At 37.2% G+C, this 24,633-nt stretch overlaps 1 protein-coding gene across 2 annotated transcripts in view; it reads left to right on the top strand.

Moving 5' to 3' along the window:
- The window catches only part of LOC132822333 (protein bicaudal D homolog 2-like), an 89,278-nt gene extending 64,870 nt beyond the window's left edge, over window positions 1–24,408 (top strand). Inside the window, exons 5-8 of one of the 2 annotated variants that reach the window (XM_060835577.1) lie at window positions 5,371–6,399; window positions 6,756–6,907; window positions 18,824–19,034; window positions 22,515–24,408. In XM_060835577.1, coding sequence (XP_060691560.1) covers window positions 5,371–6,399; window positions 6,756–6,907; window positions 18,824–19,034; window positions 22,515–22,520 — 1,398 coding nt within the window. In that variant the 3' untranslated portion in view covers window positions 22,521–24,408. Of the gene's footprint in view, window positions 1–5,370; window positions 6,400–6,755; window positions 6,908–18,823 lie in introns of both variants that reach the window. The other variant, XM_060835576.1, reaches the window with a different exon arrangement.
- The last annotated feature ends 225 nt before the right edge of the window (window positions 24,409–24,633 follow it).

Genomic DNA, 24,633 nt, shown 5'->3' with positions numbered 1-24,633 from the left:
TTTAATTACATTTAGTATTATAACTTACTTTATGTGTAATTATTATATATAGTCATTTGAACAATTTAGTAGAATTGTGGCAAGAAAATAGTTGCTCCGTGGTTGATGTTGAATGGTTTTGCTGATGATTTGTTTTACGGAAGTTGAGGGATGTACGGAGCAGACTTTAAGCAAATATTTTTGAGTTAACAAGCGCCCTGAGTCCTGACTGACTTCATCCTATGGTATTAAATAAGTGACTAGTGAGATCATTGATGCATTGCTGTTAATTTTCCTAGATTCAGGTGAAGTTCCATTACAATCACTATTTTCCAATTTAACTTGCTAATTCAAAAAGGGAGGCAAAGCTGGAAACTACAGGCAGGTTAGCTTAACATCTGTCATGGGGAAGATGTTAGAAGCTACTATTAACAATGTTATAGTAGGGCACTTATAAAAATTTAAGGCATCAGGCAGAGTCAGCTCGATTTTGTGCAAGGAAGACCATGTTTAATCGTCCTATTGATTTAGTTTTGAGGAAATTTTTAAAGAGAATCTGATTGTGTTGAAATTTTTTAAAATCAACTTCTTCATAGATGTTATTACATCTGAGATTTGAACATGGGTGTCCTGGCTCAGATAGGGGCACTACTACTGTGCCACAAGCCCTACTATGCTGTATTTAGATTTCTAGAAGGCATTTGATATGTTACTACACTATTGTGGAAATAAGACCTAATAGTGTAAGGGGTAACGCAGCAAAGATAGATTGGCTAACTAACAGGCATGATAAGCTTAAATGCATCCTTTTCTGATTGACGAGTGATACTGGAACTGGAAGTCAGTGTGTTAGTAAGTTGATCACTGGGTGCAGAATTCGAGTAGCCAAGCAGCTTGAAGGGAACATTGGTTAGAAGTAATTCAGAGGTTCACTGTACTAATATCTGGATTGGGCAAATTGTCTTTTGAGGAAAGATTGGAAGGCTAGGCTTGTATCTGCTGCAGTTTGGAGTAGGAGGTAGCTTGATTGAAACATAAGGTACTGAGGAGTCTTGACAGTCTTCTGGCATTCATTCATGGAATGTGAATGGCATTTAGCAAGGCCAACATTTTTCATGCATCCCTAATTGCCCTGGAGAAGGTGGTGTTGATTTGCCTACTTGAACTACTGCAATCAGTGTATATGCACCAACAGCATTCTTCGGTATGGAGTTCCTGGATTTTATCCCAATAAGTTTGAAGTAATGGTGTGTTTCTTTTTAGTTGCACAAAGTATGTTTTCTCTTAGTCATAGACTTGTACAGCACAGAAATAGATTCTTTGGTCTATCACGTCCATGCTGACCAGATATCCTAACTTAATCTAGTCCTATTTGCCAGCACTTAGTCCATATTCCTCTAAGCCCTTCCTATTCATATAGCCATCCAGATGCCTTTTAAATTTTGTAATTGTACCAGCCTCCACCACTTTCTCTGGCTGCTCATTCTATTCATGCACCACCCTCTGTTTGAAAATGTTGTCCCTTAGGTCCCTTTTAAATTTTTCCCCTCTCAGCCTAAACCTATGCCCTCTAGTTCTGGACTCGCCCGACCCAGGGAAAAGACCTTGTATATTTACCCTCTCCATGCCCTTCATGATTTTATAAACCTCAATAAGATCACCCCTTGGCCTCCAACACTTCAGGGAAAACAGCCCCAACCTATTCAACCTCTCTCTGTAGCTCAAACCCTCCAATTGTAGCAGCATCCTTGTAAATCCTTTCTGAACCCTTTCCAGTTTCACAACATCTTTCCGATAGGAAGGAGACCAGAATTGCACCAACAGAGGCCTAACCAATGTCCTCTACAGCTACAACCTGACCTCCCAACTCCTGTACTCAATGCTCTGACCAATAAAGGAAAGCATACCAAATGCCGCCTTCACTATCCTATCTACCTGTGACTCTACTTTCAAGGAGCTATGAATCTGCACTCCAAGGTCTCTTTGTTCAGCAGCATTCCTGAGGACCTTACCATTAAGTGTATAAGTCCTGCTCAGATCTGCTTTCTGAAAATGCAGCCCCTCGCTGAATTTATCTGAATTAAACTCCATCTGTCACTTCTCAGCCCATTGAACCATCTGATCAAGATCCTGTTGTAATCTGCAGTAACCTTCTTCGCTGTCCACTGCACCTCCAATTTTAGTGTGAACTGCAAACTTAAATTAATGGTCACTTTTCAAAGTAAGGATTTTGACATTTAAGAGAAATGAGAAAAAATGAGCTTAGAATTCTCCCTGAAAGGACAGTGGCAGTGCTGTCTTTCAGACAGGTGTAAGTAGATCTCGATAAGCAAGGGGATAAATGCCTATCAGAGGTGGATGGGAACATAGAGCAATCAGACTAGCCATGATCTTATTGATTTATGACGCAGACTGAAGGGTCTGAATGGCCGCTTCCCACCCTAATTCATATGTTCATAAGATGACGCTTGATTTTCTTTTGCTCAGATAAAATTTGATGTAAAGTAAATTAGTACAGTTGATGAAAGGTCTTTTCCAAAACATTCTACCTTTAAATTGATAGAGTTAGTACCAGTTTGCTTCAGTTAATTTGTAAAAACATTCCTAAAATGCATTTGAGTGTTTGCTGCACTGAGTATTGCGATATTTCTTAAATATTCATTAAAAGCAGTTAATACTATTATCATTGAATTAACAGTGTAGTAATTTACATTGTTGTCCCATTTCTACATGGTTTTTAATTTTGAGATTTTCTGTTAAGAGTGCAGCATGGTCAAGTTTTTTTTGCATATTATGTTCTTGAGTCAGTTCTTTAGTTACATAATTGAATCTGTGGCCTGGATGATGTGCCCGCTGATATCCTGCCATTTCTTTTGTGAACTTACTAGTTTTCAATGCAAACATCTGATGATATAACGAACAGTCTGAGATCTAGGTAGAAATCATCTAGATTTAAATGATCTGAAATAGGATATTTTGATGCCCTCCCAAAGAGTAGCTGATAATTTCCCAACAAGTGGTACAATATTTTGGTCAACTTCAGCTATTTATTTAGTAAATCTTAAATTATATACTTTTCTGAAGTTTTTTTTAAAGGATGGTAAAAAGTAACTTTCAAGTTTGTAAATCAGAAGTGCTCTTTAGCACAGACATGTTTGCAAGATGCATAGTAATGTTGCATTTTAAATTGTGTTAGCCTTAAAAATATTTGGCATAAACATTCTCAGATATTAAATGAAAACTCTGTTTAATCATTTGCTTTGAATTCATCAATAAGTATTATACAGCAGTGACCCAATATCCAAAGCTTTAGAAGGTTGTATTATTGTACTTTTTTATTCACTTGTGGGCCACTGGCATTGCTGGCTGGCCAGCATTTATTGTCTGTTCCGAGCTGCCCTTGAACTGAGTGGCTTACTAGACCATTTTAGAGGGCAGTTGAGAGTCAGCCATATTGCTGTGGGTCTGGAGTTGCATGTAGGCCAGATCGGGTGAGGGTGACAGACTCCCTTCCCTGAGGGACATTAGTGAACCAGATGGGTTTTTCTGATAATCAGCTATCATTTCGTGTCATCAGTAGATTCTTAATTCCAAATTTTAAAAAATTGAATCCAAGTTTTAATTTAATCCCATCTGCCGTGGCTAAACTTAAACACAGGGCCTCAGGAGATTAGCTGAGTTTCTGATTAATAGTCTAGTGATAATATCTCTAGACCATCACCTCCCCTGTGGATGGGGACCAATATAAGTACCATGATGAATTAACATTTATATCTAATGTTTGTTGAAATGTCTTATAGATCCTATTTATATAGACATTGTCCTATCTCTGATTATAAAGCTGCTGCATTTAAGGTGGAGCTGGCTTGAAATATTTTAAATCATTGCTCAAAGTTTGGTGCAGTAATAGCTTGCATGCAGTTCTCAAGGCAGTCTTAATCTTATTTTAGGTATATCTTGAGAATTGAAAAACTCTCCAATAATAGAAGCTTTCTTTATTGATAAAGTTGCATCATTTAACTAAAATAATACAATCTTCTAAAGCTTTGGATATTGGGTCACTGCTGTATTTTTAAAGCAAATACCTTTCAAGAAAGAAAACTGCTTACCTGAATGATCTACTGAACCAGACACAATTTTTGCTTCCCTCTGAGATTTATCATTTGATATTGCAGAAATTTAATTTGGCTGAGGAGGCAAGCCATGCTGCAGTTTCATGTCCCCAAGTGTCTTGTGGGCCTGATGCCTAGTATTTTGGAGAGATGTCAGGTCCCATACACAGTCATCCATCTGAACACGGTGGGCAATTAAACCCCCAGCTGGTTAAGAGATACTTTCCTGACCTTAAACTGCATATTTAGTTCAGAGGATAGAGTACCAATCATGTTGGTTGACCATTATGAAGCCTCTCAATTGGCAATGCAGCTAGAATTATCAACAAAGCCTGCAGTTTTTTCAAACTGAGCCACACACACTTCAATAATAATTGTGGCTTAATCAAACCTTTGGTTCTATTATATATCTAAAAATCAGCCACAGTTGCTTCAGTGTTTCTTGCTATTCCTACTACCTAAAGACCCTAACCTTCTGGACCCGGCCCTCCTGGTTGTCTGTCTTAGCTAATTTGTGATTGGCAGCTTGAAATGGTGGTGTCTCTAACGCCTACCTATTGTAACAGCTCCTACCTCTGACGTTGAAACTGATCTATTTGTGCTGGCAGTCTCCCCTTAGCCTTTCAGTTCCTGGGGCCCTTTTGCCATTCTGAATCGACCAGCACTTTCAGAGGCTGATAGTTAATTGCCTGCCAACTGCAAAATTCTACTCTGCATTGTGCTGCTGCAGGTACTTGGGGGTTTCCACCCACAGTTCATGATGTTAGGCTTGGGATCTGAAAGTAAAAGTTCAGCCCTCAAAATCCCTATCTAGGTAGTCTGCTTGATAATAGATTTTCACCAAAGTGGGAATATGGGTATCTTAGACTAGAGCAGATTTTTGACAATCAGGACATGTATTGAATAGTCTGCTTTATAATTCTTCTTTGTGACCACTTCCTAGAAGCCTACTAATTGGCTTTGTTTTCAATATGTCTCATTTATAGATGAAATTAGTACATGGTTTGCCTGAGATCTCCAGCGCTTCAACCAATATTAATCCATAACCAGCTTCACTGAAATATAGCTTTTACGATTATTATTTCATTGCTGTTATAGGATATTGGTATGAACAACTCGATGGTCACATTTTCTAATACTATGACAATGACTATACTTGAAATGATCTCAAGTTGTAAAGTGCTTTGAGATGCCTTGGCACTGTGACCAGTCTCCTATAAATGAAGATGTTTCTTTTTCATTATGTCTTACCTTTATTTCTAACTGCAATGTATTTCAGGTGGAAAGGGAGAAGAACTCCTTGCTTGCTACTCTCCAAGAGTCTCAGAAGCAGTTAGAACATGCCAGAGGTGCTTTGTCAGAACAACATGAAAAAGTTAGCAGACTCACTGAGCATGTCAGTGCTATGAAGAAACTGCAGGCTAGCAAAGAACGACAAACTTCACTTGATAATGAAAAAGAACGCGACAGTCATGAAGATGGCGATTACTATGAAGTAGACATAAATGGACCTGAGATTCTGGAGTGCAAGTACAAGGTAGCGATAGCTGATGTAAATGAACTGAAGGAAGAACTAAAAAGTCTGAAGGCCAAGTACACTGATAATGAGAACAAATATGAAAAAGAGAAGAGCAGAAACGAAAGTGAAATCCAAGTATTGACAGAAAAACTTGCATTACTGGAAAAAACTAATAAACAAGACCGGGACCAGGTAATCTGCCTTGAAAAGGAACTGAAGAAAGTGAGTGAAGTAGCTGAAGGAACCCAAGGTAGTTTGACTGTTGCTCAAGATGAGCTGGTCACTTTCAGCGAAGAGTTAGCAAATCTGTACAACCATGTTTGTATGTGCAACAATGAGACACCCAACCGGGTGATTCTGGATTACTTCAAGGAAGGCAAAGGTGTTCGTAGTAGTCCAGAAGGTAAAGAAAGAAAATCACCAGTTCTGCTGACAAAGGGACTTTTTCCAGGAGAGATGGGAAAAATTGAAAATGGTAATGGAGACACTGTATCATCATCTGGTTCACCTTTGCCCTCCCCATTGCCTTACTCCAGTGATCCACGTAAAGAGCCAATGAACATTTACAACCTGATTGCTGTCATTCGAGACCAAATCAAGCACCTTCAAAAAGCCGTTGATAGATCAACAGAACTATCCAAACAACGTCCTACGTCGCCTGAACTTGGGTCAGTGGCAGACAAAGACAAAGAAGTATTTATGGATGAGATCTTGAAACTGAAGTCCTTGTTAAGTACCAAGAGAGAGCAAATAGCAACACTAAGGACAGTACTCAAAGCGAACAAGCAGGTAGGAAAATTTCCAAATTTGAGGTATACACACTTCAATAATAATTCTGGCCTAATCAAACCTTTGGTTGTTATAGATATCTAGTTGGTAGGATTATCAACAAATTTAATTTTAATCAGCAAGCTATTAATGTTCACCAATTTATTTTTGAGTGCACTTCAATTAGCATAGCCTTAATCCGAGATCTATATATAATAGAAATGATGTTCATGTGCACAAGTTTTAGAATGCTGTTAACAGCTCAGATTTAATCATTGCCATTAATGCAAATAGTTTAGTTATAGTTGTACATTGCATTTTTAATTTAATAATTAACATTTTTGTATGAATTTCATAAAGTTGTATTTCTTCTTTAGACTGCTGAAGTAGCCCTTACAAACCTGAAAAGTAAATACGAGATCGAGAAAGCTATGGTCACAGAGACCATATTGAAGCTGCGTAATGAACTGAAGGCTTTAAAAGAAGATGCTGCTACTTTCTCATCCTTGAGAGCCATGTTTGCAACAAGGTAAAGATTATATTCTTAATTTTGGTTAAGTAGATAAGATTTTTCATTTGTTCTGTTTCCTTTTCAGGAATTTTATTGGAAATTTATAACTATATGTTTGGGCACCTAAATTTGGAATTGGACTATCTTAAAAACAAAAGAGGTATAATAAACCTTTGATGTCAAGTATAATAATTCTTTCAATATAAAAGTATGTTACAATTTCTGTAAAGACTGAGAGCTTCTAAAAAGATATTTGAATTTCAAGTAACTGACAGGAGTGGTCATGTAAGATTTTATTCCTAAGATTTTCATCTAAACAAACTAATTAAATTCAACAGTTGCAAACATTATTTAGTTAGCAGCCTGTTCTACCAACAACAGAAGACTAATCCATGTAATTTTTAACACTGCCAACAATCCCCAATCACAGTTCTGCTTAGATCTGCTCAGAAAATAGAAATTTTATTCTTCTGTGAACAGCTCAAAGCTATTATTTTGCTCTCAATGGACTGCTTCCTTTCTGTTTTCCCAAGGTCCTGATTCTAGAACTGATTTTCAATGGGAGGATTGCATCAGAGATTTGGGTGGTACGGTGGCACAGTGGTTAGCACTGCTGCCTCACAGCACCTGAGACCCGGGTTCAATTCCCGACTCAGGCGACTGACTGTGTGGAGTTTGCACGTTCTCCCCGTGTCTGCGTGGGTTTCCTCCGGGTGCTCCGGTTTCCTCCCACAGTCCAAAGATGTGCGGGTCAGGTGAATTGGCCATGCTAAATTGTCCGTAGTGTTAGGTAAGGGGTAAATGTAGGGGTATGGGTGGGTTGCGCTTCGGCGGGTCGGTGTGGACTTGTTGGGCCGAAGGGCCTGTTTCCATACTGTAAGTAATCTAATCTAATCTAAACATATGCTACAGTATGTTGAGTAACATTCTATAAGACCAAGTATGTTTTGTACTTTTATTATTTGCTATTGAAAGAATTGTTATCATTATTAGTACTGTGCTTAAGGCAAGTAATGTGGCTTCTTCATCTTACTTTTACCAAACATTATCTATCTATTGTTCTTCATTCACCCTCCTATTATGAAGGTGTGGGTCTGTACCTTTTGAGAGAGGAAGCTAGCAAGGATTGAAAGCAGTGTTCTGAACAAGATAACAATGTAACACTAGGTCAAAACAAATAGCTGGAGTTGTGTTCTAAGGAACAAAAACAAATTCGGCCAATCGTTTTAAATTATGCCCCAGAGATCAAAATCGAATCAAATTTGAATTTTACTGTTTGAGAGGACATCAAGCCAATGAAATGATCCAATGTTTTGAGATATAAAAGTGGATATTTTGAACAACTAGATGAGAATGTCAAGCCACCAACAAGTACAGACTGCCAGCAGAACAGCCCTCTGAAAGGTACAAGTCTAAGTTTGTGCAGCAGAACAGCAAAACCAACCTAGAGAAAATATACAGAGAAAAATCTACCAAGGAGAATCAACAAAGCTGACTGGGCTTTGAAATGTGATTTTTTTTAAAAAACCTCTTAATTGGCTTTTTTTTTAATCGGACTAGTATTTTAGTGGGAGGTAAAAGATCGACTTAAAAGAAAGTAGTTGTTGGTTTTAATATTCTTTGTTGGACTTAAAGTAAAAATTAACCATTTTATTCTTTAAATAGTGACCTTTGGGATAGTTCTTTAACAGATTACTGCGTGAGGTGAACTTTTTCTGTGTGGCTGGTTTAAATTAGCAGAGGGGTTTAGCCTGTGTTGTAACACCTCCCATTCTTTTGGTGGTGCATTGGCATCCTTCTCTTTCTCAGCCTTGTTTTCATTTTCATTCCATGATCCCTTCTAGCATATCTTTTAATAGTCTGGTCCTTTATAGAACATTCCAATCTACTTGATGTGACTCTTTCCCAATCAATAATAAAGGGAAGATTTGCATTTATGTAACAAATTTTATGACCGTAGTACTTCAAAGTGCACTGACAGCCAATAAATTGCTTTTTGAACTGCAATTACACATATAATGTAGCAAATAACAATTTGGTAATGATCAAATATTTTGCTTTTTTAATTGATGTTGGTGCTGAATGGATATTGACCAGGGAAAATTCCCTGCATTTTTACATAATGCACTGGCATGTTGGAAAACAAATCAAATTATATTCATCTAAACCAACAATCATGGGAGTTGGGAGCAGAAACAGGCATTCAGCCTCTTGAGCCTACTGCACCATTCAGTAGGATCATGGCTGATTTTGAGTTTTTTCCACATTCCCACCTATTCCTGATCATCTTAGATTTAGTTCTGTTCTGCAAGAAAATCAATCTACAAAATATTTAATGACTCCATCATCTTAGTCAGAGTTCCATAGTTGCTCAACCTACTAGGAAGAAAAAAAGTTTCCTTGCATCTATCCTAAAAGACAATCCCCAATTTTAAAACAGTGTCTCCTAGTTTTGGATTTATCCCATATTCAACATCTCACCACCAACACTACCTCATAAGTATGTGAAATAGGAGTAGAAATAGATCATGCAGCCTCTCGAGCCAGCTCTTCCATTTACAGACTGTTACAGTACAGAAAGAGGCGCTTCTGCCCATCACGTTTGCACCAGCTCTCCCAGTATTTTAAATTTTATGCTGATTTTCTGTCTTTTCCCCATAATCTTGCACGTTATAGCTATGTAAATAATCATCCGGTGCCCTCTTGAATGCTTCAGTTGAACTTGGTCTCCACTACATTTCCATTCCAAGCTAATCATTTTGCAGCTCTGCATAACTGGAACATAACTTCATCTCCCTTTATATTCCAACTGTATTGTAATGAAAGTCCATTGTTACCCCATAACCATTTCCCTTTGAAAGCTATGATCAAAGTGCTTGCTGTGCTCTTCGAGGCGGTGCCATTAGATTGTCCTCGGGTGGTTCTTGCCAGTTATTTTACCTATATCTCTTTTGGTAACTTGCAATAGAAACAGTTTCTCTGTATCAGAATAAGTGCTGTCAAATTTTAAACACTTTTGAAAAAAAAAATCTCTTTAATCTTCTCTGCTCTAAGAAGAACAAACCCAGCTTCTATGGTCTCTTCTGAAATCTGAATTCCATGAATTCTGCGTACAATTATAGTAACACAAAACTACAATTCTGTCATTACTGGAAATCAGAAATTAAAAATACAGAATTTGTAGCGAGAAACAGTTAACTTTTCGGATCTGTGATAACCTGGAATATTAATCCATTTTTCCTCCCCACAGATGTTGCCAGATAATTAAAATAGAACTTACCCAAACACTTTCCCTGGCCTGCCTTGGATTGAAAGTGATTGTTTGCCTTCTATTTTGCTACAATGAACTCCCATCTGCACAATTGCTGATTGACATACTCCCTTTGTAATTCATGCTTCTGTACTCTCTCTGAAAAAAAGAGGAAAATAATAATGTTTCCTGATCGCCTTCAAGAGCTCAAGTTTGTCTTCTAATCTTCAAAATTCATAGTAAACCTAATCAAGTTTGAAACACACTTACTTCATTGCCACTGCCGACCCCAACAACATTTCCTTCAGTAAATGTTTGACTTTTTCATTAGAGCACTGCAGCCATTGGATTGTGCTAAAATACAAAGCACAACCATTTTCCCCAAATATTAAAAACGGTTGTGATCATTAAAAATTGCATGAAACGATAACAGCTGAAAGCAAAGCCAGACCAGAAGTGTGGCACAGACAGGCTTCATGGACTGAGGTAAATTTTTGCAAAAGCACAAGGAGACTTTAATGAGTTACAAATATGTTTTGGCTCATTTCATTCTTTAAAGTCATACTCTAGAAATTGTAAATCTGTGAACTTGGTAGTAATAAAGCTGTTACATATTAAATGTAGACCTGTTGGTTTGATTGGCCCCTTTCAGTGCTGTAAACATTTTGATTATTTGCACGATGTACTTTGAGTAGAGGGTTTGATAGATATTGGAAAGCCAACATAGCTTCAGCATGACTGAAGAAATGACCAAAATGATAATGTGGATAGTTTAGATAGATTTTGATCTATGTTGTAATCTAAAAGAAGTGTTCAACTAAGCTATATATGGTAGTCAAGATGAAATTGGATTTCTGAAACTTTGGACAAATTATTACCTTATTATAGGTGTGATGTTTTGTTGTGTAAATGATGGTACAACACCACCTTCTCAAAGACAGTTGGGAATGGCAGTAGATGCCTGCCTTGCCGGCAGCACCCATATCCCATGAACAAATTTTAAAATATCTGGCTGAAGTTCCATAACTCTGATTTTAGGCCTAGATAGGGCCACATTTCCTCAGGGCTCTGTACTGAATCCAGCATACTCATTTCTATTCATCTAGAAATATGCATAAATATTTGACCATTCTTAAAGTGATGAGCAGTCTGAAGTTGTGATTAAAAATTATTGCAGAAAGTAGGAATTAGATTAGTTAGGTTAATGCATTACCTTCTAAATGCTAATTAATGAAACCAAATTTATAGTCATTCATTTGGTATTCAGAAATGTCTTTGCCAATGTAATATACCTTCTCAGAATAAAACATTAAGCAATCTAGTATTTTGAGTAATAAAGTAAGCATTCCATTGCTTCAAACAATATTACTTTATATCAGGGATATTGCTTCTGATTTTTATAAAAAACCTGCAGATATAAAGATGCGGTTAACACACTATATTTTTAATAAGGAAATAATGAACCTAAGAGTAGAAGCCTTCCCATTAGAGGATATATGATTCACATGAATTCATAAGCAACTATAATCTCATGCCACCTTCCAAACTGTTATTTCCAATACATCTCCTTTCTGCTCAGCCAAGGATTCCCTTCAATAGGACCCTCAACCATGTCCATCTCATTTCCTGGACTTCTACCCTCACTCATTCCTCTCCCTTTCAGAACCACAGAGAGGTTCTTTTGTCTTATATTTCTATGTCTTGATCACCGCATTCAAACAATCAACTTTCAGCATCCAACATCTCCCCATCCCTTTCAGCATTCCAGAGATTCTATTATGTTAACATGCAATTCTACTCCACGATCACCCTGTTCTCCTTTCCACAACACTTGCTGTGAAAGCATAGGAGGTTCAATACTCGCACTGTATTTCCTTCCCCCTAAGTCTTAAGGTTCTCAAATTTTACTTGTGATCCTTACAATTTAGCCTACTGTATTGAGTATCCATAATGTGGTGTCTTCTTGTTTTGGGAAATGAATCAGTAATTGGGTGACCAATTCCAGAACCTCTCTGTTCATTGAGCAATCTTGACCTAAAGCTTCCCAACGCTGACCATTTTAGTTTCTGCTCCTCTCCCACCACGCTTTTGGTATGCTTTCCTTTATTGGGACATTGGTTAGGCCTCTGTTGGAATATTGCGTGCAGTTCTGGTCTCCTTTCTATGGGAAAGATGTTGTGAAACTTGAAAGTGTTCAGAAAAGATTTACAAGGATGTTGCCAGGATTTGATCTATAGGGAGAGGCTGAACAGGCTGGGGCTGTTTGCCCTGGAGCGTCGGAAGCTGAGGGGTGACCTTATAGTGGTTTACAAAGTTATGAGAGGCATAGATAGGGTAAATAGGCAAAATCTTTTCCCTGGGGTTGGGGAGTCCAGAAGAGGACATAGGTTTAGGGTGAGAAGGGAAAGATATGAAAGAGACCTAAGGGGCAACTTTTTCATGCAGAAGGTGGTACCTGTATGGAATGAGCTGCCAGAGGATGTGGTGGAGGCTGGTCCAATTGCAACATTTAAGAGGCATTTGGATGGGTATATGAATAGGAAGGGTTTGCAGGGATATGGGCTGGGTGCTGGCAGGTCTAGATTGGGTTGGGATATCTGGTCGGCATGGACAGGTTGGACCGAAGGATCTGTTTCTGTGCTGTACGTCTCTATGACTCTATTCCAGTGTAAGCTTACCATTTTTCTTGAAATGTATCCAGGGGATATTTTTGTATCAATACGTAAAAAGCCATACAAGGGGTGGCACAGTACTGGATCTAGTTCTGGGGAAAGAAGTCGGACAAGTGTTCGATGTGGCAGTGGGGAATCATTAAGGCGATAGCAACCACAACAGGGTACAGTTCAAATTTATTCTGCACAAGGAAACACATGACCTGCAAAAGATGAATTTTGATTGGGAGAAGACAGATTTATTAAAATAAAGCAAGATCTGGTCACAGTAGACCAGGAACAGCCCCTTACGTATGAGTCTACAGCAGAGCAATGAGGGGCATTCCAAAAAGGACCTGGGGTGGGGGAGCACGAGTCCACCATGTACCCTTTAGAGGGAAATACAGGAGCAATAAATTCAGAGAGCTCTGTCCAGGACAATTCAGGACTGAATAAAGAAAAGGAGCAGGGCTTTTAATAAATCCAAATGGAGCAATTCTGCTGTGGCCCAAGAGGAATTCAGGAAGTGTAAGAGGGAACTTAAGAAAGCAATTAGACCAAAAGGGAGTCGTGAACCGGACTTATGAACAGGATTAGAGAGAACCCTAAGATATTTTATATATAAATCTTTAGGTAAAGAGGTGAACCAGGGAGAGTAGGGCCCATAAGGAACCAGGGAGAAAACTGTGTGTGAAGCTATAAGATATCGGGAGGGCGTTGAATTAATCCACCTCTTCAGCCTTTACTATGGAAAAGGAGAACATAGGTATTGAATTTAGGCAAAAGGGACTGAGAGAAAATTGCACAGTTTGACATAGGAAATGGGGAGGTATTGGTGGTTCTGTTGGGCTTGAAAACAGGCAAAGCCCCTGGCCCAGAAATTGCATCCAAGATGTTGTGGTAGGTGAGGCAGGAAATTGCATCGCTCTGGCGCAGATTTTTAATTCCTGTCTGGTGCAGGGGAAGTGCCAGAGGACTGGAGAATGGCTAATGTGGTTTCTCTTTTTACAAGAGATGGTGGAAGTGAACCAAGAAATTACAGAAAAGTAAGTCTCATGTCAGTTGGAGAAAATTCTGAAGGAGTGAGTTAATACCTGCTGGAAAGGCATGGGTTTATTAGGGATAGTTAACATGGCTTTTTCAGAGGGATTTGTGAATATTTTTTGAATATGTGATGGTGTATGAATGAAGGAAGTTCAATTGATGTGGTTTATATGGGTGTTGGCAAAGCTTTTGGCAAGGTCCCATATGAAAGTTTGACTGAGAAGGTTAAAGCACATGGAATTCAGGGAAACTTGGTGAGGTGGATCAGAAATTGGCTTAGTAATAGGACACAAAGGGTAGTGATCGAAGGCTGTTTGAGTGACTGGAGTCTGGTGTACCACAAGGAGCACTGGGATACTTATTGTTTGTTATGTGCATAAATGATGCACATGAAAATGTGGAGAGGAATGTTGGGCAGGTTTGCAGATGACACCAAGATTGGTAGAACGGTTAGTTGTGAAGAAGATAGTTGTAGGTTACAGGAAGATATAGATGTGTTGGTCAGATGGGCAGAGCTGTGGCAGATGCTATTTAACCCTGATAAGTGTGAGGTGAAGTACTTTTGAAAGAAGAAGCAAGATGAGAGCTTATCTATTGAATGGCAACTCACTGGGTAGCTTAGAAGAACAGGGATCTAGGAGTGATTATTCGAAGATCCCTGAAGTCAGCAGAGCACGTGAATCGAATAGTTAAGGCGGAATTTGCTTTCATCAGTCATGGCATAAAGTATAAGAGCAAAGAGGGGATGTTAGAGTTGTACAGATCATTGGTCAGGCCATAACTGGAGTACTGTGTGCAGTTCTTGTCACCTCACTACAGGAAGGATGTGATAGCACTAGAGGAGATGCAGAGGAGATTCACCAGGATGTTGCCTGGGATGGAGAAATTAAGCTATAAGGAGAGTCTACATAGGCTTGGATTGTTTTTTTAGCCATGATGTGGAGGTGCCAGTGTTGGACTGGGGTGGACGAAGGTAAAAATCACAACGGCAGCTTATAGTCCAGCAGGTTTATTTGGAAGTACAAGCTTTCAGAGCACTGTTCCTTCAAAAGGTACCTGACAGCGCTCCAAAAGCTAATACTTCCAAATAAACCTGTTGGACTTATGACCTGGTGTTGTGATTTTTAACTCTGTTTTCTACAGAGCAGAGAAGAATGAGGTGTATAAGATTGAGGGATTTAAACAGGCTGAATAGAGAGCAGTTGGTTGAGGGATCAATCATGAGAGGGCAAGTTTTCAGGTAATGGTTGTGAGATTGAGAGGATTTGAGGAAAAATGTTTTCACTCACTGGATGGTGGGAATCTGGAATACACTGCCTGAACAGAGAGTGGAGGCCGGAAATCATTCAACCATTAAAAAATATTTGAATGAGTACTTCAATTATCATATTCAAGGATAAGGGACAAGTGCAGGAAATTGGGATTAGTGCACTTTTAGTGGTAGTTATGTTGCTGCAGACGGAGTGAAAAAAGGATTTTTCTGCACTCTGAATCTATGCATGAAATGACGAGAACTTCATGATTGGCTTAGGCATTTTACAGCTTTCTGTATTCAAATTGAGTTTAATTTCAATTCATAACCACTATTCCCAATTTAGGGACAACAGCTGTTGGCAATAATTCTACTATTTCTGCCTAGATTGATCTTCAGTTTCTTTTCTTGTCCCAAAGCTATTCCCTTTTGCCTTGTACCAACAACTGTGTTGTCATTTAATCTGTCCTGCCTTCCACTGTTTGGCAGACCTTATTTGTGTTTTGTCTCGCTCCATTAAAGGTTCAGTGCTCTCCTCACTGGCTTTTCATGCTCCACCCTATATAAAATGAGTGCATCCTGCATTGATTCCTAATCCACTGCTACTCCTGTCATTAATTGTTAATTTCATGTTCTTTAGCCTGGTTTACAGTTCCTACATCACTCCTGTCTTCCCAATTTGTAATAACTCTGAACTTAAACAGGATCAATTTATATTGACTTTAATCTGAGTACAAATCTGGTTATAATGAACTCCGTATAAAGCAGAAACATACAACCATCACAAGCAGTGAATATCAGTTTTGATTGGACAAGTTCATTGGCATCTGCAAACAGCTCCTTTTTTCTGATTTTTGTTGTATCTCCTATCTCTTCAACTTTTCAAACTATCCATGAGTGTTAGACAGGAATCCATATTGAGATGCCCTCCTTGAAAAATTCTGCTGTTGACTCTGGGATTTTAATCTTCATCTTTTCGCATGTTCACATTCATTACCTTATACCTCCTTGAGTATTATAAAGTATTTGCTGAACTTGACTTTTGCATATCCTTCCTCAGTGATTCTTTCTGACTCTGTCTTACCCCACACAGATTCCATCTTAAGTTCTTCGTGTCCGAAGGTATCCAAGATTACAATCTGGTTAAGATTATTTATGTATTATTTATTAATTCTGCTTTGACCCCTTTCAGAACATTCCAATCTCTATTTCTAAAGGCTTATTATTTGGAACTGAGAAGGAATTTGATCGCAAAAAAGGTTATGAACCTTTTGGAATAGTCCATCATTGAATGTTTTTATGGCTGAAATGACGGATTTTTGGGGTGACAGTAAAATCAAAGGGTGTGGGTAGTTGGCAACAAAGTGGAGAGGAAGCTGTGGGTCTTTGATAATATTGAACGGCAGAGAAGGCTTTGAGGAATTGTATTGTCTATTCCTGATCCAAATTATGTTCTTGACTTTGCTTCCTTTACATTCCTTTTTATTTTGCTGAATTCTGAATAGCATCCATCAACATTGTACTGGAGGCTATCCATAAATCGGAGCATTGAAAGTTAAGTGAGAACAAAATGTGTTCAGACTTTGAATCAGCTAATTGATGGAGATTATAATTGCATTTGATACATCAATAATAATGAAAGCAAATGGCTTTGAAAAACTACTACAAATGAAAGGAGCAAAACATTGTTATTGCTGATGTTTGTTCTTTAAACAAGTGATGAATTGATCTCAGAATTGAAGAAATTTGATAAACATTAATAGGAAAAAAATTAAAAGATGTAGGGGAATTTGGAGCTTTAATATGGAACCAGCACACTGTTAAAATGGATTGAAGGAACCGCTTATTTGCTGAAATCTTTGATTCTTTGGTGAGATTTTCTTCTCTAATCATTCATAATTTATTATTATGCTTCAGATTTTTAAACTCTACAAAGATTCACCAGGTAGGATATGAATAGGTGTATGCTATTGAGACTTCTGTTGCAATTAACTCAGTGACTGCATGTTGGCTTTGTAGCAGTATGGGAGCTATGAAGTTTATGTTCTAGCACCCTCTGTTGTTTAATTACGGAATTCATGTGCTTGCAGTCACCATTTTGCCTCCCTGCTAAAGTAGTCATCTATTTCTCGAGTCTGTCTTCATCCTTTTCTGGGGTCACCTCAAGTATTATATTTACAAGTGTTTCTGTGTTATTGGAATACTGTTTCTTCCAAAAAAAAATCAATCAATCTGGCCTATGTTTGTTATTCCATAGAGTACACTTTTTAATTTTACCCCACAAATTTGATCAATGTTAAAGCAATTTTCAATGAAAATATGGAAATTGATTTCTAAAATGGCTGGAAGAGAGAAATACATTTTTAGGAATTACTCATTTTTCCTCCAATGTTCTTACATTTATCGCAGAACTGACTTACTTTGGGGTTTGGTTCCACAGCAGCGGTCTGAAACAATTTACTCAAGTGTGAGCCTTGCATCACAATGTGTTGTCATGGAGTCCAATCATATACTCAATCTTTATCCAGGTATTTGTATTTGCTGCAGAAATCACTGTATAGTGAGTAATGGCCCTTGGCGATTTATCCTCCCTAAGCCCGGAGCACTGATGCTAGTTATGCCATCCTGACAGCTACTTCAGGTGAGACCAATGGACTAGATGGAAACCAGGGATTAAATAAAATACCTCCTTACTTGTATACATGGAAGTGCCTGAATCACTGGAGAATTAATTTTAAGATTATGTAAATTCAACTCTTAGATGTTATTTTGCATATTGTCTTCATTTAACTGGAATTACTGAGGCAACACCTGAAAGAATATGCAAGCAGGCAAAAAAAAACCCTTTTTAGCTCCCCATAATCATGATGTCAGCTCGGCTGCACGATATAGATTCTATTAAATTTAATTTAGTTATGAAGCTCAGCTTCAAATCAAAAGTCCTAAATGCTAGAACAAAATGGTTAGTCTTTAATGACTAATTACATTTTCTAATTCTGAAAGAAAGTATCAACTTTCCACTTCCCTCTGGCATTTTGTGTGGAGTTTGACGGAGATAAGATGCATCAGGTGACTCTCTGAACTGGAACTGTTTTATTCTTGGTACTGTCATAACTATTCAACATCACAACATATTGCCTTTGGTTGTCTCCTATGCTGTTTGGTGTGAATGTTGATGCTTAGTTAAATGCGGCCTGTTTTCAACTTGTCTGGAGGTCTCCACATCTCCACTTGCTTACATCACTGATCATCATTGTAAACTTTATCGTAAGAATATAACATATAACTTTGTCCATTTGTTATTTTATTCCTGGTTCAGACTTCCACTTGTGTGCTGTTCTTACTTTTGGGAAACATTTATGCTTTAAGAAAGCCAGGTTATTATATCTCATTGCATTTGGCAATGGTAGTAACATGTATAGCATAAATATTGAAATAGACTATGTATGTTGCAGGTCTACTTATGTTTTACAATCTTAGGGGCATCCAGTGCCATATATGGTCCTGTTCTACTTAATTGAAAAAAGTGATCCTAATTATATCAAGTTTAAGTTATTTTCTTACCTTCTTTTATTGTATTAAATTTTGATTTCTCCATCATGTACTTGCTGAGCTTCAGTATGTTTTAGATCAAGCCAATCTAGAACAGATGAAAATATCAATGGAATGAATTAACTAACCAAATGAAATGATTTAAATGATGTTGCTAACTAGTAATTATTGGATCTATATTTCAGATGCGATGAATATGTAAATCAGCTGGATGAAATGCAGCGTCAACTTGCTGCTGCTGAGGATGAGAAGAAGACTCTGAACTCTCTTCTTCGCATGGCCATTCAGCAGAAACTGGCATTGACTCAAAGGCTGGAGGACTTAGAGTTTGATCATGAGCAGTCCAAGCGTGGCCGAACCAAGTCGTGGACCAAAACCAGAGCTAACAACCCCAGTGTAAGTCATGTTCGCTCTTGTGTTGTCAGACAAGAGGGAGTAGTTGTCAGCAACCAGATGTATTGCAATGAGAAATACAAAATCTGCTGTGATTGATTGTGATATACAAGGGATTCACAAGAGGTTGGATAGTAAATAGATGTAATGCTTTGGTGTGCAGCACAGTATTAATGCCCTGTTTTCTTAGCATTACAATATGTTAATCTGTATTGGATTGTTAATTGTATGGAGATGAAGTAATTGGATTAGTACAAATATACACTTTGTAATTTAAGGCTTTAATTGCGATACCTGTACATTATATGGGTACTGTGGTATCTGAGCTGTCAATTAATTCTATCAGCTTGCTCCAACACCACAGTCTGAAGTCTGTATAGTACAAATGTGCTTTTGTTTTTCTCAACCAGTTTGGTTTGCACTTCATCTTCCAAACAAAGGGTTACATTTAACAATTATGTTTTGCATACGTTTACAGTATTGATATATGCAAATTCATCCCATCTCCATTTAAACTTCAATTTTGTTTTACCAAAATTGTAGTTAAGGTGATGTGCAGTTTTAAAAATATTGAGAATTGTAATTTCCAGAATATAAAGGATGTTGGAGTTTTATATCTACTAATGCTGTTCTTCAACTCTTTTTTAAGTACAATAATGTGTGGAGATTATATCCTGAGCAAGAGACGGATTTTTGTCTGTGTATTTCAGTATTGGAAACACAGTACCATGCTTCAGTGTTAGTTCATGCCACTGGTGCTTGCAGGCTATAAATTTCAAATTGTTTGTTTATTCGAGCACAGGAGGTGTGGAACTCTGCATTATGTGAGACAATATAGGACATGGAGGAAGTCCTCCTATTAAATACAAGTAATTTCAAAGCTTGCAGTGAATGTGTTAATTTTTTGTTTCATAAGATTGTGCTTTGAATTCAACAAATACAGGGACTGTGACTGCAGCAGTATGTTATTTACATAGAACAGTATGTCTGCGCTGACCCTATTCTAAACTAATCCCATCTGCCTGCACATGGTTAGTATCCCTGTATTCTCTGCTTGTTCATGTGTCTGCCTAAATGTCTCTTACACATTGCTATTATATTTGCTTCTACCACCTCCCTGCAACGTGTTCCAGATGCCTCTCTAGGTTTTCAAAGAAAACTTGCCTTGCACCTCTCCTTTTAAACTTCCACCTTAAAGTTATGAATCCATGTTCCTCATAATTTTATATACTTCTATCAGGTCACCCCTCAGCCTCTGACTCTTGTGAAAGCAATCCAAATTTGTCAAACCTCATATACTCCAATCCAGGTAAAATCCCCATAAATCTCTTTTGCATCCTGGTCGAAAGCCTTCCTACAATGTGCCCACCAGAATTGCACATTACACTTCAAATGTAGCCTAAAATATTATACAGTTGCAACATTACTTGCCAACTTTTATACTCAGTAGCTTGATTGCTGAAGGCAAGCTTGCCATAAACCTTCCTAACCATCATCTTCACTTGTGTTGCCACTTTCGGGAGTTATGGATTTACTCAAAGATTCAATACTTCTAAGGGTCCTATCATTTACTGTAAACTTTTCTCTTGCTTTTGACCTCCCAGAATGCATCACCTTATCTGAGTTAAGCTCTACTGGCCATTTCTCTACCCAACTTTCCATCTGATCTACATCCTGCTGCCTTTGACAACATCCTCCCTGTTTACAGCCTGCAATTTTCATGTTGGAAAGTTTAATAACAGTTGAAGCATTTGATGCTGTTAATTTAAATGAGCACAAAGTGAAGCGCACACAATGGACTGAGGGTGCACCGAATTGGGTAAGAACTGTTGTCAAACGTATGCTGTCCGGCACAAATTTCCTTCGCCCATGCAAATCCCTCCTGAAGCAATATAGGAAAATATTCCATATCCTGCCAATGTCAGTAGCTTTGTGCTTTTAATACCCCCACACTGCATATAAGTAGTTGGGAGATTTGTGTTAATAATATGAAAATACAGGCATTGCCTATCTTGTGGTTCCAAAAACTTATGCTATGACTTGGAATATTCGTACTTTGTATAACTAAGCTTAAGTGTTTCACTTCTTTCTTTAAATAAACTTTATTCATCTCCATTTTCTTACTTTAAAAAGATCTAATACAAAATAGCTACAATGTATTTAAATTGTAGATCCAGATTTCTAAATGAATAAAGTTAAACTATTTTGTATACTAACTGGCCACAGTGGGTCAAAAGACTGCAATTGAAAACTCTTCTGCTCCCAGTTCATAGTGATGTTTATGTATCACTAGTGTTGTGGAGGTAGTAAGAAATATTTATCATTTCTAGAATCTGAGTTCTACAGTAAATGCACAATAATTTCTGCTGTAAATATTAAATGTTTGCCATTTTTCCCATTTCGGGCTACTGATTGTGAGTATGAGTTCACAGACAAAATAACAGGACAAGCTTTGTTCTTTTAGCTACTCTGTGTGCTATTACAAATTACTGTTCTGTCTGAGAGCTTTAAAATTACTTTAAAGTAGAATTCAAAGATTTTTTTCTTCAATAACTTATGACACAGCAGAGCTAATGAAGAGTTGAACATTTTAAAAATTTTTGGAGTAACTTGTGATAATGAATCAGAAATTTACCATTGTTGAAATCATGTATACAAAGTATTTGTTAAATTCAGTCTTGGTTTAGTTTTCTGTGCTGTGCAATCCTTTGAAGGCCTTTGATCTACAGATAATTAACTTCTTTATATTGTGGGCAAAGCGCCAGTGGTTTGAATTAACCTAGCATTTAGATATGTGATATTGAACACTTTTACTATATTTGAAGCAGATGCACAGTTGCTTCCATATTTCAAGAATATTTTAAGGCAATGATTTCCGTTTACAAAACACAAGTAACAAATTTGATACTTTTAAGGCAGACATGTAAAACAATTTGGGCAGATGTTCAAAATGTGTCTCAAGTTATAATTCAATATTGTGATATGATGTGACCAACTTGCTGTAAAGTTTAGAATATGCATCTATATACATAGTGTTACCTAATTGCTGTTAACGACTCAGCAAGTGAAATCCATATAATGCCTACCTCTGTAGCAGGCTGTCTATCCTTTGGCTTCTGGCTGTATTTGCTCTTGCTCATAGAAGTCTGCATATAATGACCTGCATGTGTCTCTTATCTAATGGCTTTGTAAACCTATTCCTGTGATAAATAATCTCTTTGCATGGCCAACATCAGGTCACTCAATACTTGTGAGGTCAACTTCCTATAAATGGTCCTCAACATGTTATACTTTTGTGTATGCTTTATGTTCCAGAGTAATTCAAAATGGTCAGTTTTGATTGCTAACAGCCCACAGTTTGCATTAACAGATTAATGTGACTAGCAAAACCTTGTGCTATGCATTCTTTATGAATTGCTTCTTGTGCAAGTGGTAATTTATAATGAGAGTTTTGGCTAATTTTTTTTATTTTCCCTTTTTCAGCGATAAAAGTCCCTGGAGCAGGACTTTGCAGTCAAGAGTGCAGTTTTAAAAAAAAGTACTAGTGTAGTCCATTGCACAAAATGACCTAATAGTGAAGAGAACACTATTGAACCACATTAATAATAGAGGCAGTATATTTGCTGCCTTATGTTTGCACTACAAGTTGCAAACATGAACAAAATTACATTATTAAAATGGCTGCTGCAGGAAGAGAAACTCACAAGTGTTGAAGAAATCTTCAATAATTTGATTAACATTATGCTTTATGATATAATATTACACAATATTGAGATGTTATAATATTCATATGTTTCCCAGTTATTCATTGATTTTAATCAGATGTTAAACCTGTGCACTTTTGATATTTTTTTAATTATTAGAAAGGTAGAAAATGCTGGAGTTTGTTGATATAACTCTACCGGTAGTGTCTTTACTTGGTGTGATAGGGTTCTGCATCTGCATGCTGCAGAGGAGTCAGTTATATTTTTAACCTGTGTTCAAATTATATTTTTACACTACCGGGATTTGTGCTTCAGCATTTTCTCCATTAGAATTTTTGTTTTGCATATGTTAACTGCCACTTCTAAAATCCAGGGTGATCCAATTCTGGGGTTTTCTTGTATATTATTCTTAGGAATAGCTCAATGTAACAAGGAAAAAAACTTGACTTTTTTTCTGGTAATGGTAATAAGCACTTGAAAAGTAGTATTACCAACAAATTCCAGGATTTCTGGGTTTTAAAAATATCAAGTATCATTGATTTAATAGAATTTTTTACAAAGGCGCCAAATAAATTCCATTTTGGAATTGTCTTCTTATTTCTTTTTTGTTATTGTGCCAAAACTTGGTACACCTAGAAGAAAAATCTAAAAGATTGTTTGTCGTGGGGTGTTCTGTTTCCATGCCTTCATTTTGTTAATCCTGCCAGTAGTGCCTTTGATGATTTTGAACAGTGTGCTTGTTCCTACAATTGTTTTTGCAAACTAAAAAGTATTCAAATTTCAAAAAGGATTAAGCAATAAGTGCAACTGAGAACCCCCCTTTTGCACACAATTTCCACTGTAGTCTTAATTTTACAAATAAATTGTATGAAATTCTTTTATGTTGATGATACTTCTGAAATGCAGATTCATGCAAATTCAGGGGATGCTATTTTGGGAACCAAATCAAGTGAGTTTGGACTCCTAACAGACACAATAAATTGTATTAACACATTTGTGGTTACAGTACAGATGACTGTATCACACGTATCTTAGCTTTGGTGATGGACGCAAATAACTGGTATTGTTAGCAGATGTGAAAACATTAAGACGTTAACTTTCCTTACCAGCTGTGTAATCATTGTGTAAATTCAGCAAACAGAAAATAGATGCTGCATCAACAAACCATAAGCCATGGATTAAACTGGTGAGGTTTGTTGAGGACAACTTTTGACAAATTGGTTAAATATAGAAATAACTTTAAATTAAGTGCAATTTAAGTGATGAATTTTACATTATTGTGAAAGATATTTTCTGTTCGCTGGAAGAATGGTGTGGTTCTTAACTTTTTTTGTTACAGTATTGATCATATGCTCAGTAACATTAAAAATGTACTTCATGTGGGTATTTATTTGAAGCAATTTTCACAGTACTGTATTATTTTTATGTGCATTATCATTTAGTGGCAGGTTGGCTAAAACATAATGTTATATGCATGTGTGCCAGCCTAGAGACCTTTACACAGATTTTTTTACATAAATAATTGAAGTTTTTTAAACTGTGTGGAACTAAAGGCTTCATAGACTTTGTAATATTGAACATTGGACTTGCAAACATGTAAAACCTGACAGAAGGTTTCTTGTACCAGGATTGTATCTGTGTAAAGGTAATCCTATTGGCTATGTCAATAAATGTGATTACAAATAAAACATTGAGTCTGGATTTTTTTTATTCTTCTGTTTGTATTAAATAAATGAGAATTGCCTACTTTCTTAGGATCATTAATTTTGAAACTCAGTGAATTTCATGAAATGAGAGTGGCTGTAGCACAGAAGCAACCATTCAGACTGGTGTGTCAGCAATTCATATAGAGCCATTGCTTCCTATTACCCTGCACATTCTTCCATTTCACACAATAA

This window comes from Hemiscyllium ocellatum, chromosome 14 (genome assembly GCF_020745735.1).
Source record: "Hemiscyllium ocellatum isolate sHemOce1 chromosome 14, sHemOce1.pat.X.cur, whole genome shotgun sequence".
In the NCBI taxonomy this organism is placed as follows: Eukaryota; Metazoa; Chordata; class Chondrichthyes; order Orectolobiformes; family Hemiscylliidae; genus Hemiscyllium; species Hemiscyllium ocellatum.
The sequence above is the reverse complement of the archived record's forward strand: the minus strand, read 5'-3'. Positions and strand labels throughout refer to the sequence as shown.